Genomic DNA, 15,267 nt, shown 5'->3' on the forward strand with positions numbered 1-15,267 from the left:
GCTGATATGCTGAAATCAGGATTTGAATTTCAAGCTCCTTTCAGCTTTAGTGCCTCTGAGTCTGTGTAGGAATGGTCAAATGTGCTTTGAGCTATGCACAGGCCATCACAGGATAGCCAAGTTGCTTGTGTTCCCTTCTTCTAACCTGAAACGTGGCAACCAGGATGTGTCCATCTGCACGTGAGAAGCTGTTTGGGCTTCAGTTCATGGCACCTGTGCGTGGTGTCCTGGGCAGAGGATGGCTGGGCTGACACTGGCCAGCTTCTCTCTGCCTGGGGGCTTCTTGCTCCACCCAGGGGTTTGGGCTGTGCCTGTAGGTGTGCAGCTGCAGCACGCTGGGCTCGGTCTGCCTTCTCCCCAGTACACACAGTGCACCTGCTCTGACCACCTTGGCAGATGGTTTGTCCCTGAGGACACTAATCTGCTTTTCTAGTTGGCTTTTGGTCTTGAGCTGCAAGGTGGTTACCTGAGGAGAGAGGAACTCTTTGAGCTACAGTCACAGAGAGTCAGTTTTGAGCTTATCTAGTAATAGTAACAATAAAAAACCAAATTTATAATTATTTTGAAATACTCATTAGAAATTCCAAATTGCTGATTTTGGGCTTCACATAATATTTGCTTTGTCTTGAAAATCTTTCCCAAAACTGATCTGCAGATTTTGATTCCTAATTGTGTATTTAAATCAGTAAGAATTGCTGTAACTCTGAGATAGGAATTTTATTCAAATTTTTTTTTCTTTACTTTAGGCTTGTGTTGCCTTCTGCTTCATTACAATTCCATCTCTGAGCAGTATCTTCACACGTCTTAATCTGTATCTACACTCTGGACAGGTAGCTCTGGCAAACCAGTGCCTTTCTCAAGGTAAGGCATGAATTTGTCTACTTAAAGGTTCTCTTATTTCAGAAATATTTCTAACTGTGAATAATAACTTGGTTGATATCCTAAGTCGTATGTATATTTATGATGCAATTAAAATACAGCCCTGTTTCAAACACTCTTAAAGTAAAAACTTCTCATATTAAAGCAGCTCTTCAGTGTGATCTCAATAGCCAAGACAGCTGACTGTAGCTGACATAGTCCTGGCCATGAGGCAGGTTGTCCTAAATTCCTTAAGAATTATGGAAAGCATGGAATGTTCTTCTCCTGCATAATTATACAAGCACTCTAATCACAGATGATGTGCTTTATTATAACTGAAAAAAGAAACAAGCATCTGTGTAGTAGTTCACAGACTGACAAAATTCACCAATGAGCTGGAAAAGAATTCTAAGTTAGGTCAGTGACAGCAGAATCTTGCACATGCATGATAAATGCTTAGCCAAGAAAATGTGCCACTTTATCAGAGTGAAACAATGGGGTAATATCAGGTCATATGAAGACTGAAAAATGTATTTTCTTGGTTTTGGATCTGACTTATTGATTGAACCAGAGCCTGAGCACATTTTCAGCTATCCTGGTAGTTCAGTGTTAAGTAATAGGAGATTCTGACAAAAAGTGATTTGGGGAAAAAATATGGGAGCTATTCTGGCACCAAAATGAGCATGAAGTCTGTATTACCATTTAATATGATCTTGTTCCTGTTCATGTTACAAATGGAAGCCAGTTGTGTATTCCAAATTCTTCTTACACTTTCAACTGCTTGCAGTATTTTTCTTTTGCTTTTTAAAGTGATGTCATTCTACTTTGTTTTGCAATTTTAATCTTGACTTTAAATGTCTGCTCTCCAATGGTAAATGCTTTTTTCCTTTACACGTTTTCAGTGGAGCTGTGAGAGTAATAAATTGGATTACTTTGCAACATCTTTTGTTGTGGCTATTAATTCTTTGTGTTAGCTCTGTGCTTCTTCACGAAAGCTTGTTTTCCAAGCTCTGCATTTACCAGCAAGTTCCAGCTGCACAAACAAGCTGACTTAGGATGCTGATTAAGACTTTTTAGTGCATGGTGACTGTTGTATTTCTTTGTTTTGAATCTGATGTTGCCCATACAGCAAAGCAGAGGGATTTAGAGTAAAGCTGACTGTTGTGTCCAAGTTTGTTGTGCAAATAAAAGATCTGAAAAGTCTGTTGTTGTGCAATTAGCATTGTGCAGTTTCTTTGTAGATAACAGAGTTTATATAAAATGGGCCCACTTTTTCTTCCTATGGTGTTTTATTTAATTGACCAGCTTACCTTATCCTGTATGGCAGTTTTCATTGTTGTTGCTGTGCTGCAGAGCTTCTCTTACTGGAATCAAACCCAAAGCAGTTTTTCTGTAATATTTGGTCTTTGAGGATTATTCCCTGATCATGTTGGGACCCACTCTGTGATTTAATATCTTTCAACTTATAAACTGCTTTTCCACTATTTTTGTGATCTTGTTCTTCTCTCAGTGAGACTCCTGGGCCCCAACAATTGTCCAGATTTTTCAGTGTGAGAGTTTACAAATGTGCACAGCTGTTGCTTGACACACAAATACAGTGCACTCACTAAACAGTTAACAGGATCCCTATCCTGAAGTCTTTTAAGGTAGCAGGTATATGCAAAGTATTATGAACTCAGTCTCTAAACTACATGCTTATTAACCCCACTCTCCTGAATTTTAGACCCACAAACTAGAGAGAGGAGCATTTGGTTCATCTTTGCTTTTGTTAAAATGAAGCAAGAGCAAAGCTGATGTTCAGTAACTCACTTCATTTACCAAGGTTTATTGTTAGGCACTTTTTTTGCTCCCTTAGCAAAGCTATTTTGGGTATAATTTCTACTCAGAGACGTGTCATTTGCATGAGTAATTTAGCATGTGTTAAACAGTTAGGCACTGTCTTGGGACATTTTTTGTGAACTGTCTTTCCATATGTTGATGCACTCAAGTCACATAATGTGTCTTTGAAAGTTACTTTTCACACAGTTTAATCTGAATCTCAACTGAATGAGTAATAAGTAAGAAGTACTGATTAATTCATTACAGCAAATTTCACTCCAGTCAGTTAACTGAGCTAACTGGTGCCAATTAGACACTGATCTACTAAAACCAGTGCAGCATGAAGTGAAGATTTAAGAGCGTGCCATTAATGATAGCATTAGGCCAGGAAGGGAAATTGTGCCTTGTCTGTAACCTTTATTTCATGCTGATTTGAATTAGCTTAATTGGTTTAAAATTGTGGAGAGAAATAAAGCTGAAAGGTAATGTGCCTGATCCACTGAGTCAGCAGTGGTGCATGCATGAGTGTGTGTGCATGCACGTCCTCCTTGAAGATTCCAGCTGTTGTTTTTAGCAAGGTAAAGTCTTGGATTTGTCTCAATTTTAAATTCCTATGAGGAGTCCAGCTGTTTCAGTGAGTTGACTTTTCACTTAAACACATAACAAAATTGAGTTCCACAACTTCTGTTGGCAATAGGAAGATTTCTCTAAATTGCCAATGTATCTATCTTGAAAAAGGAGGATGTGCAGGTCATAACAATAAATGAATTTATGAGTCTGAGGATTGCACTGATAAACTATCAGCAATTGGAGAGCCACAGCTAATCTGCTTATAGCTGGAAGAGTTTGGGTTTTGCCTCACTCCCAGGCTCAAGGGGCAGCAGTAGCAGACCATCAGTCCCCGTGTCTCGCTGTTCCCATTTCCTCTATCCCAGCCTTGCCTGCTGGGATTTGCCACACTGTTAATCAAATCAAGTGTTTGAACTCATCCAAATACTTCAGTATTAGAAAATTGTAATTTATTCTGGAATAGATTTTCTTTAAGACAATGAAATTGGGTCAGAACTCTGAATTTATAGGCTCATGAAACTCCAGCATTAATACGCAGACGGATGTCTGAGAATGTTCAGTATGTATTAAAAATGACTGTTGTCTCTTTCATCTCCAGCTCCCAAAACCTGCTTTGAATAAAATGAATTTGTAATTATGTTTAAAGTGTTTTAGGTGAATTGGCCCTGGTTGCATAGTTTGTGCCTCTGGAGAGCCTATTAAGAGCCCACCTTTGAAAGGAAGATGCTAGATTTTACAGAGATGAGCTTTTCATTTTTCTTAGCTGAGCCACTGAGCACTGCATGCTGCCAACAGAGAATAATAAATTCTCATTGGTCATGCTTTCTGTCATGGGGCTGCTTGGACTAAATTGAGATTAAATGCATGCTCCATTGTGTCACTCTTCTGGACTTCTGAGATACAGGTATGATTTTAATTGCACATATTTTCCTTCCTGTGGAAAATGCTACTTTTGTCTGTCAAAAAAGAGACAGCATGAGTTTTTAATGTTTGGTCACAGCATTCAGCAGGTAGGTAGAGATGACATAACTTTCTGGTAATGTGTGTTAGCAGTATTTTTGTTTTAAAGGCTGTGAAATCTTTGCCTCAGTTGAGAAATAACGTGCTGAGTGAATAAGGTAATTCAGCTGATTCTGTGTGACTAATTTCACTGGGATATTGTCAAACATTAAACTTTATAAAAATGGAGAGCCTGTCCCTCAGATCAACTGCTGCAGACCTTTGGTTTAGCAAATGTAGATTTAAATTCTTAGTGCTTAATGTACTTCTAGGTATTTGTTCTGTTTTCCATTTGTGCCTAAAACACAGTTACACAGTAGATTGCAAAAATAATTTCTTTTCTACTGCAGAAAATATTACTTTTCCATGAGTGTTCTCTAAAGGCTTCAGTCACACTCTGGAGAAAGTATGGTATGGAATATCTAACAAGTAATTTTAAATCATAGTCTAATAATGGTTTAGAGTATATTCTCAGTAGCATTAGGTAACAGTTTTTAGTATTTCTTCCTAATCTCCTGAATCTTTATGGATCCAAAGAATATAAATAGAGAGAATTTGAGGTAAAGAATTTGGAGAAACAGGAACCTGAAGAGATTTTCCTCTTAATTACAGATACTGTGACTTCTTGGCTCATATTTCTCTGGTGAGATTGGTATATGCTGTCTCTGTTATCTTTTAAAATACTGCTTTCCTTGAAGGCAATAAGAGCTTTGGGAAAAGATTGATGTCATACTGTTTTCCTTACTAGAAACGCGAAGTGTTGCTTCCTTTGGACAGAACTGTGACCTCTGCTGTTACCTGGGACTTCCACAGTGGGAGACTTCTCCTATTTCCTGAGCTTTTTCTTGTTCCCCTCTTTGTCCCAGCCAATCACTTTTCCGTATGAGGTGAGAGGTGACAGCTCTGTCTCTGTAAGCTTTTCAGACTAGTACTTTATATCAGTTTGTCAGTTCTTCAAGTCTGTCTAGCCCATGACCTGTTTTTGAAAGTGTCTAGTAGCATCTACTAGGGAAAAAATAATGTAGAATGATGCTTCTTGGCTTTCAGGTGCAGGTGATTTAATACATCCTTCAACAAAGCTTGTGTAATGCCCAGGCCATGGTATTTAATAAAATAGATGGACCAGTCCTCAGGAATTTAATTTTTTAAATCAATTTTTACTTTCTGGCCTTTGTAACTTCATATGGTAGTGAGTTCCACAGTTACCTGCTACTTGGAAGTCTAATGTTTAGGGATTTGTTTATGTTAAATGTTAGGTGAGGGGCTCAGAGCATGCAGCTGATCTGCTGGCGCAGAATTCAGTCATTCCTGATTCATTTTCTTCTTGCTGTCTGTGAGATGATGTAGTTGGTAAGTTCCTGAAGAATTTGTTGTCAGTATTGCCTTTATTCCTTATTGCCAATAAGGAAACAGTTCCATGCCCTAGCACCTTTTTAATCTCTTTTTCCTTTCGGAAATAGGAAGATTAGGACTAGGTTAGATTATTCCAGGTATAAATGCATAACAGCAGTATAAATGATACAATGACACCTCAGTTTTCCATTACTCTCCTAGTGATTCTTATAATTGCCTTGCCTTTTCAACAGCTGTTTAGGATGTAGTTTTCAGGAAACCATCTATAATGACTCCAAAATCGTTCATGAGTGTAAATAGCCTATTTCGAGCTTCTCTTTCTATAGTTATAGCAAGGGCTGTCTCTTTCCCCACATGCCTTACTAATATTAGAGTTCATCTGCTGCTTTATTGCTCAGAATCATGAGATCCATCTGCAATGCTTTGCAGTCACGTTCCAGACCAGTCTGCAAACATTGTCACCTCCCAGCTCATCGTAAGGACATGTCTGCAAAACCTTAAGGAATGCAGTAGTCATTTTGCTCCACTGTGAAAACTTGTTATTCCCTCTCCTTTCCCCATACACCCCATCCATTATTAAGTTATGTACCCTCATGAGGACTTTCTTCCTTATCTACTTTCAGCTTAGTTGTTTAAAGAGCCATTTCTATAAGGATAAATATTAAAAGTTCTTTTAAATCTAAATATTTATTAATGGAGTTACTTTTAAAAACAGTCTTGCTGGTTCTTTGGAAGACTTGAGAGACTTCTGAGGAATGATTTCTCTCTGCAAAAACCATATAGACTTTCCAGCCTTGTATCATGTTTTTCTGTATGTCTGCTCATTTGATTTTTTTTTTTTTTTTGGCCTCATAATAACATTAGAAACAATAGTATTTAACTGCAGCATTTATTATTTCAAAATTTTCAGTATTACTGGTGGAGCTTTCTTTAGAAACTGCTGCTGATGTGGTACCTCACAGTCTTTAGGGATTACATGGAATTTAGAGAGGCAGGCTGAAATTTGTGGTTGATTTTTGGTTTGGTTTTTTTCTGGGTGGGAGGGAAGGCAGTGGGGGGGGTGTGTGTTGCATTTACTGATTACACCTTAAGAATAAAACAATCTTGTGTCCAGTGTCCTTGCTGATACTGTGTGATGGCCCTGTACGAATCTTCCACTTATGCCTCTGCACGCCTTTGAGTACTAATGCCTTGTAACAGTCTCTGATCAAGCCATGCCTAAAACTGGCTCTACCAAGCTTCATCCACATAATTACCTTTTTATCTGCAGCTACTTCATAGCATGAAATAGTATGAACTAGCATAGTACATTCCAGCTCACCAAGTAGCAGTGAATTCATTTTCTAATTTCTGCTTTCTTCCTTCAAATAATTCTTTGTTGTTTCTGGATTGGAAGTGATGTACAGAGAACTTTAAGATGGAGAACAATTTGCAGCAGTTCAAGGGAAAACCACATTTCAACAATGTGGCAAAACTCTCACAGTGACCTCACCAATGTGAGGAGAAGGAGATTCAAATGATTAGAATGCTTGGTTGTCAAAACAGTAATGGATTAATTTATTTAATAGAAAAAATAAGGTAACAAAACTGCCATGCTTGCCTCCCAATAATTTTTTGCACTGGATTACAAGCTTCATTAAATTTGCAACATCTGTTGGATGTGGAAGCAAAATCTTCAGAGTATTAAATTAGGTTTGACAGTGTTGTAAGACAGGAAAGTGGCGTGGAATGCAGAAGATGTGCATGGTCCCTGGTTTTGCCCTTTGGGTGGACTTAGCCTGGTGTAATTGTACCCGTGACTAAAAATACTTTGGGTAGGTATGTCAAACTCGCTCCCTTTTGCTCTTTGAAGGTGGACTTAAGGAGTTTAATTGTTTTCCCATCTCTGACTTTGTTCCTCCTTATTTTTATCTGCCTGAAATCTTCAATTCGTACAGTTTAATTGGCTATCAGAGATACAGAAAATACAATGCAAGCTGAATTTTTATATAGAGATTGATATATAGAAATATATGGAGGTACATGTAATTGTGTGTAGGTATAATTAAACCTCTACATGTGCCATCATGAATACTGTCAATAGCAAAACATTCAACACCAATTTCACTTGCTTTTTCTTCTGTGGAAGGCTATTTCTGGAAGTGCTGACTTGGATATCCAAGACTATTAGTTTTTGTAGGCTGAAGGTCAGCATGTATGCTTGGGGGAAAGATTTATAGGATTATGGTACACCAAAATGAAGGAGCTGCTGTGAAAGGATGAATTCAGTGAAGTGTGAAGTATGTTACGTTTGGAGCACTGCACAAGATATTAACAGCAGTCAGGGAAGCTTCATCATGGTGATTTGTTGTAATGCACAGGCTGCTCTCCCCTTATCCAGTGTACAGTGGTTCACTTTAGAAGCAGTATTGTACTTTAGACAGATAAGAAAACAGCATCCTTCATCAGAAGAAGCCTTTTTAATCAAGAACCATAACAAAACATGTTGTGGTTTTCAGTGCTTTTTAAGTGGTTCCTTATATCTTTTGGAAGCCAGGAAAAGCGATGCATGGTTTTGTTTTGAAACATCTCTACAGTAATAGCAATAGTCTAAAAAATTTTAAAGATGCAGAGAAACCATCATTGCATAACATCATAATTAATGTAATTCAGAATGAAACACTGATGCTCATTTCATACTTGAAAAAATAGCATGTCTGTGACAACTTTTTTAGTGAGTGTTTTCTCCAAACTCAGAGCATGTGCGCATACTCTGACACCTCTCTGCCAGGATGGTAATGTTCAGAGGACAGGTCATTTTCTGCAGTCTGTAATAAAAACATTTGCATTGATGTGCATTTATTTTTGCTTCTTATGAAGCACGTATATCTTGGATAAATGTGCTTTTAGTGTTCCAGGATAAAACCATTTCATAGTTAGCACAGATTGGCAGGACTTACTGCAAAATGAACATATTCTCCTTCGCCAGTTCTTTTGGACGTACCAACATGAAATACAGCTGGTTTGTGCTGTATTGCCTTTTTGGCTTGCCTTGCTGCACTGGGTGGGGAAGCAAGGGGAAAAAGGCAAGGAACAAAGATTAAAGTGTGGGGCAAGAGCCTCAGTCTCGCCGTTGTGCTGGGACAGTGACAGTGTGTGGGGTTTGCAGGGTGGCCCTGTGGCCGTGGGGGCAGCAGGCACATGGAGCCAGCCCGGGAGCAGCAGCTGTGCCACTGCCATGGACAGGGCAGATGGCATCACGGGCACTTTGTGGCAGCACGGGCAGGTCGGTGGTGTGGGCAGGCACCTGCGGGGGAGCCGGGCACTGCTCGCAGCAGCAGGAGGAACCAGGGAGCTCGTGGCTCTGGAGCTGCTCGTTCACAGCAACGGCAGGTGGCAAGAAAAGTAAATTGAATCAAACTTCAGGTTTTCAGATTGAAGATGAGAGGTTTTGGGTTTGCACTATGGCAGAAGGTTAGAGCAGAATGTGCAGGATTGTGATTGCTGGGAGAGCAGGCTGTAAATTAGGGTGAGGTACTTTGCAGCTCTTTTCACTGTGGACGCTGCTGCACAGGTCATTCTCGTCCTGTCACAAAATAACTTCAGAAGGCAGGAGCACAGACATGGGTACTTTGGTATGCAGATTATTCTCTAAGGCACATTTTTTTCGTTTGTCTGGCCACATGTTTTTATTGTATGGCGATGTGGGATGTGTACTTTTGGTTTTTTTCTGATGAGACAACTGTGGAAGTGACAGCAATTCATTTACTTGTGCTAGAATGAACATCTGCTGCTGCCTTCCTTCCTCAAATAAAGCTCAGAGAAAGATTACATACCTTCCTTTGGGTTGGCTGTCTAAACTTATAAGTTGTTTGAAATAAACATTCTTTCACCTCAAAATAAATGTGCAGAATAAAAGGAAGGACAGTGTTTGATGGAAGGGGTCTGCATTCTAAACACTACAAAGTCCAGAAGGGCTTGAGCACTTGTATGCTGAAAAAAAAATAAGAGTGAGAAGAACTACAGTTTTTCCAAAGCACATGTTTCCCTGGTATTCCTCATAAGCTTAAATTAGATATCAGTTGGTACTATATTTAGCAAATTTGCTTGGAGTCTCAAATGAATTTTTCCAGAGCAAGCTGCGCTCCTGGAAATGCCCATGCCTGCCTGTCAGTGGTATCTCCATCCCAGCCATGTAACACCTCGTGGCTTTCACCAAGAATTCTGCTTTTGCCTTTGGTAAAATCTGATTACATGGCCTTGGTCTGTGTTCCTGTAAAATAAAGATACGGTATTAATTCTGAAGGATGCTTTGAAGTATGTGGCTCAACAACTTCAGTGGGATGTGGATACTTGGATATTCTGAAATGTTGGCAAGAAAGTGCAAAACAATGTTGCTGTCAGAAATTTTTTGTGAACTCAGCATATATGGGAGGTCTTCCAGTGTAAGAGGGAAAATACTGTTGCTTTTAATTTGTGAATATTAAGAAACTGAGGAATAGATGTTCGAGTGTTTGGAATTTATATTTTTGTAAGATTAGAGACATAATACAGAGTTTGAAAAACCTCCTCATAGCTATTTTGCCAAGGCTGTAATGGTGGATGGTTTGTCTAATTCCTGTATTGTGATTCTTGGAAAAATTTCTTTTATCTAGGTAACCAGCAATACCCCAGGTTCTGGTCCTATATTAATATTTTACTTTTAGGGATTTTAAATAATTCGAAAAATGAAGTTGTTGGTATTTCCTTAGAACTTCAACAGCCTTTTGTGAATGAATTGGTGAACAAGATTGCATGAGCCTTTTTCCCCCCTTTGGATTCCCCATTCTCCTGGCATAAGCATTTCTTTGATAAGTCAATTTTGAATCATGTGCTAATTTCTTATTCTATATGCAATACATATGAAATGATGGTGTCTCCTTGTTATGCAAAGGAAAAGAGTTATAATTTCAGAAGTCTTGAGTGATGTGGGAACTTCCTTTGGAGAAACAGCATCATTTGATTTAACACAGATTTCTCAAGAATCAGACCACTGCTGAGTCTTGGGTTTCTTTGCAGTTAAGGACGTTCATTTTCTGTAATCTATTTGAAACAAATTCAAAGCAGCCATTGGGTCAGAGGCATGACTGCCACCACAGCTGGAGCGATGTAACAGCAACTTTATTTTTATTTTGCAGCTGATGCTTTTTTCAAAGCTGCAGTGAGCCTTGTTCCTGAAGTGCCAAAAATGATCAGTGTAGATGGAAAGATGCGACCTTCTGATGCCTTCCTCCTCGAATTCCTTTGTAATTTTTTTTCCACATTATTAGTTGTTCCGGTAAGTTGAGTGTGTATGAATAGCTCATAAGTTAGTACAGACTATTTTGACTTTCCTGTTTAAAAATTTAGAGTAGACTGGGCTTCTGGAGTGGGAGAGGCAGTGGTTAGTTTTCCATGAAAAGATGAACTGATCTGCTCATTGGCTGCAAAATCAGTCACCCCAGTGCAGCATGAGGAGGCAGAACAATTGTGTGGAGGTGGAGGTACAGCAATGCCACTCACAGTAACATCTCTCATAAGTGGATTTGGGGTAGAGTGAAATCTCACCATCATTTAATTGTGTAAACATCACTTACTGATTTATTAGCTAAGTACTCAAGAAACTCTAATACATGAGGATGGGAAAAAGATAGAGCTCTAGTTCCTATGAGTTTCAGTTACTTTGTTATAGGTTGCCTAATCATTTGAGTGAAAACAATAATTGGAAAATGTGTTTTGGCATAACCTTCCTCTGCTGATGAGTATTTCACAAAGTACTACCATTCTACACTCTTCCAGGTTTTAACTAATTGTCAAGTTTAGAGGGAGATGTCATCTTCCCTGCAGTATTTTCAGTTATATCTAAAAGATGAGGGGAAATTGTAAATTAATCTGGAAGAACAGAAAAAAAAAAAAGTTTCATTTGTTATTGGAGAGAGTGGGTTGTTCCTCCTTGCTGAAACCTCAGCGGTTTTCTCCTTCCTTGTTCCTTTGACTGCATGTTTGGTGAAGCAGCACACAGCATGGTGGTGTCCCAGTCCTTGTTGTCAGAGCTGTGGATTCCCCCTAGCCCAGTGGAAGGGCTCTCCCAGGCTGTGCACGTTCAGGAACGTGGAGGAGCTGTGTTGTTGGAAGGGAAGGGGCAGGTGCCCCTGGGATGTGTCATTGCTGCCCACTGACTGCAGAAGTCAGGCTTTGAAGGAAGGCTGTGGAGTGACTGGGATCATGAACGGGTGATTGAAGAAGGGAGTGATACAACTCTCAGATTCAGTAATGAAAAATAACTTGTGATGAGATGCCAGGATTCAGAAATTAGCTTCCCTAACTTTGTTCCCTATTTACAGAAGATCAAAAGGAAATGTCCTCTGTGGACTGTGATTTGTCCCATGTATCTTGGTGCCGCTGCACCAACTGCCAGCTGGAATTAGCCCAGTGCAGTATTAAAGCTCCTTGTAAAAACTTCCAGCTTATGCAAAGCAGAGTCTTTCTTTTCATTTCATGTTAAAAGATTGTTGATGGTCTGTAACTGACTTCCTAGTGTAGGTGTTCTTCTGAAACTCATAATTACATGAGTAATACACTACAGCTTACTGATACTGTTTTAATAACAAAACCCACCCAGTGTTTAATTTTAGAGGCTTAGCTGTTAAGAAGCTGACAATTAATTTTCTACTGCTCCCCCATGACTAGAAAACAAAGCATTTCAAAGTTTGTCTGTGGAAGCTGCCTGGATCATGTTCTGGTTATGGGTCAAATGGGTGTTTTAGATGGAAACTGGAAAAAATCTTTAAAGGATTTGCAGGAAGCACACTTAAGAAAAGTAGCTGTCAGCTTTAATTATATTGTAGTTTTGCTTTTGTAGAGCTCATACTGTGACTCTACACCACTGAATGACTGCAAATAATCCTATTTTTGTTCCAGGGTTGTGGTGTTGGTTTTGACCTATCTTTTTTCTTTTCTGTAGGACCATCCAGAACAAGGAGTGTTGTTTCTTGTGCGAGGATTACTAAATGTGATCCAGGATTATACTTGGGAGGATAACAGTGATGACAAAGTCAGGATTTATACTAATGTTTTGCATCTGCTCTCTGCAATGACTCAGGAAGCATATATCTACCATGTAGATAAAGGTAATACTTAAGGGGGGCTCTGGCTCCTTGCATTCCACCAGGACATTTGTAGTATTGTCTCATCACCATAGCCAGTTAATGAAGACCAGTGGTAATCAGTCTCACAGAATGGATTATTCTTCTATCCAGTTCCAGGTATTGTAACTTAAAATAATCCCAGGAGCTGGCTTTAGAACAGATGCACAGTCTGCTCTTTAAAGTGAATCTGTGCAGAGTGGGTTACTTAGTTTGCTTCTGGTGGTGTTGGTGCAAATGCTTATAAATGTGAACTTTTCAAGTAAAGATTAGAACATTATGCATAGGAAGGATTTTGTTTTAATCTAAAGTTTATAAACCAACTTGATTTATACTTATCATTGGTGTTTCATTCACATTTATTAACAATTCCAGTTTTCAGAAAGTAAAGCCTAGTCTTCATCATTTAAATGGTGTATTTGCTGCTTTGAGGGCAGGCTTTCAGTTTTGGAAATAGCAGTAACTTACAAAAATCTTCAGAATAGCTAAAAAATTTTAAAGATTTTACATTTTAAAACATAGCTATCATCTTCTTTGTAATAATTTTTGGATTATTTTGATATGCTTTAAAATTTGAATATTTGCCTTCTGATTATAGAGTATTAAATTAAGATAGAGTAATAATTAAACCTTTTAAAGCATCCTGGAAGATTAGTGAGTCAGAGAGGCCAAGCTGGTTTGACTTTTTCTTTCAGTTGCACAGGACTTTCACAGAGGGGCAGGCTGGATTATGTTCTGCAGTTCTTTTGGTGAATAGTCTGTCAGATTTACCACCCATGACAAAATATCTCTTGCAGTTAGCAGCACAGAAAATAGCTGTCAGTTGAATTGCTGCTCTGTAGTAAATCTGCTGTTCAAATTCTGTAAGGAATTTTTCTTTCACTCCATTTTTTATATGACCAAAATAGCTGCATAATCCCAAAATGAAAAATCTAAATTAATTAGATTTTAATGGAGACAAGCATGGAAATATAAATTAGTAATTTTTCCCCTGTATAGTATGGGGATGGGGTTTTTTTCAAGATGGACTTTGCACCTTAGCTTCTTAAAATGAAGTTTACTTGAAAATGGGGGATTCATCTTTTATCTTTTCCACTTTCTGATTTACCTAGAATATACTTAAACATACAAATTTCTTTTAACCTACTTCTTAATAGAACATAAATAAATTAGGGCAAAAGACATGTTTAAAATCACAATTATATAAGCTGTAAAAACTTCAAGAGCTCTCTCCCTCCAAAGAAACCTTTACGGTATTTGAAACTGAAAATACACTTTTGAATTTCTATCCATGACTTTGAGGTAATCACGGTTTTATTTTAGGGAAAAAAAATAAAATGCAGTTTCTTTTGAAAATCTGGTTATTTTCACTAAATGAAACACAAATTGTTTGGCCCAGTGCTGCTGCCATTGAAGGTGATGGCCACACTCTTCTAAACTGATGAGAGCAGGGAGTTTTTCTCTGTAGAAAAGGTGAAAACTGACATTATGTGTTGCTTTACATTAAGTTTAGCAGATATTTGTGAGCCTGGCTGCATCCAGGAATACAGGACTGGCTTTAAGCAAAAGATTCTTCTCAGTGTTTTGTTCCTAAAATCAAAAGGACATAGCAGGCAACCAAGTGGTGGGCACTTAAAAAACATTGTTCTGTTCGTGCTTCATGGAGGAAGGTCATTTTATAACTTCCAAATGTGGTCTTCTATCAGTATATGATGTTTTCAGTAGCAAATAAATGTGTAGCTCTTCAGCCAGACCTAAGCCTGATTTCACCTCTGCAGTTGATTCCAATGATGCTCTGTATGGTGGAGACTCCAAGTTCCTGGCTGAAATCAATAAACTGAGTGAAACAGTGGTGTCACAGATCCTGGATCATCTGAAAACCCTGGGAAAAGAGGAGGTATGTTCTTACTCAGCTCGATTCAATACAAAACCAAAAGTAATCTGGAGTTGAAGGAACAGACCACCTTTGACCAGGAACTGGTCTTTTCAGAACCTTCAGGAACCTCATAACAAAAGGAAATTGGGTATTTTTACTTGTTTAGAAAGGGAGTCCATCACGTAGGCAGGCTTGTGGTGGAGACACCTAATGATGTCCAGTTCTGTAATGAGCAAAGTGAGAATTCACAGTTAGTCTATTACTGGGGAAGATACAATGAAAGTCACCTATAATTACAAAAGTTTCAGATCCCAGGCACTAGGATGATCTCAGGAGAGGTACAGAGGGAAGAAAAAGTTGTTTTGTCTTTACCCTGACTTTAGTATATTTGTTCAATATAAAACAAAGAAAACTCTAGGCAGCTTATTGGATTTCTTGATTGGAATTCAGAGGCTCTGAGGGATCAAATATAGCTTAATGGATTGTATGTGAAAGGCAGGTGACTAATGTTTACTGAAATAATGAGAACTCACTGTTCTGTTAATGTACCTGTTTCTGAGAATGGACCCTTCCACAGCTTCCTAATCACCCCTTACTGGATGGCTTCTATTGATAGAAATCTTGTGGCTTGTAGCCTGGAATGGGAGGGCA

General features: G+C 38.7%; 1 protein-coding gene across 2 annotated transcripts in view; it reads left to right on the plus strand.

Moving 5' to 3' along the window:
* VPS35L (VPS35 endosomal protein sorting factor like) overlaps positions 1-15,267 on the plus strand; it is a 46,908-nt gene that overhangs the window by 28,436 nt on the left and 3,205 nt on the right. For both annotated transcript variants that reach the window (XM_042037415.1, XM_042037414.1), the window contains exons 26-29: positions 747-861; positions 10,755-10,894; positions 12,560-12,725; positions 14,519-14,637. In XM_042037415.1, the coding sequence (XP_041893349.1) occupies positions 747-861; positions 10,755-10,894; positions 12,560-12,725; positions 14,519-14,637 (540 nt within the window). The remainder of the gene's footprint in view (positions 1-746; positions 862-10,754; positions 10,895-12,559; positions 12,726-14,518; positions 14,638-15,267) is intronic.

The sequence above is a fragment of the Corvus kubaryi genome, unplaced genomic scaffold (assembly GCF_017639235.1).
Source record: "Corvus kubaryi isolate FWS band 111438036 unplaced genomic scaffold, C.kubaryi_AGA036_p1.0 37387, whole genome shotgun sequence".
NCBI classification, from domain to species: Eukaryota; Metazoa; Chordata; class Aves; order Passeriformes; family Corvidae; genus Corvus; species Corvus kubaryi.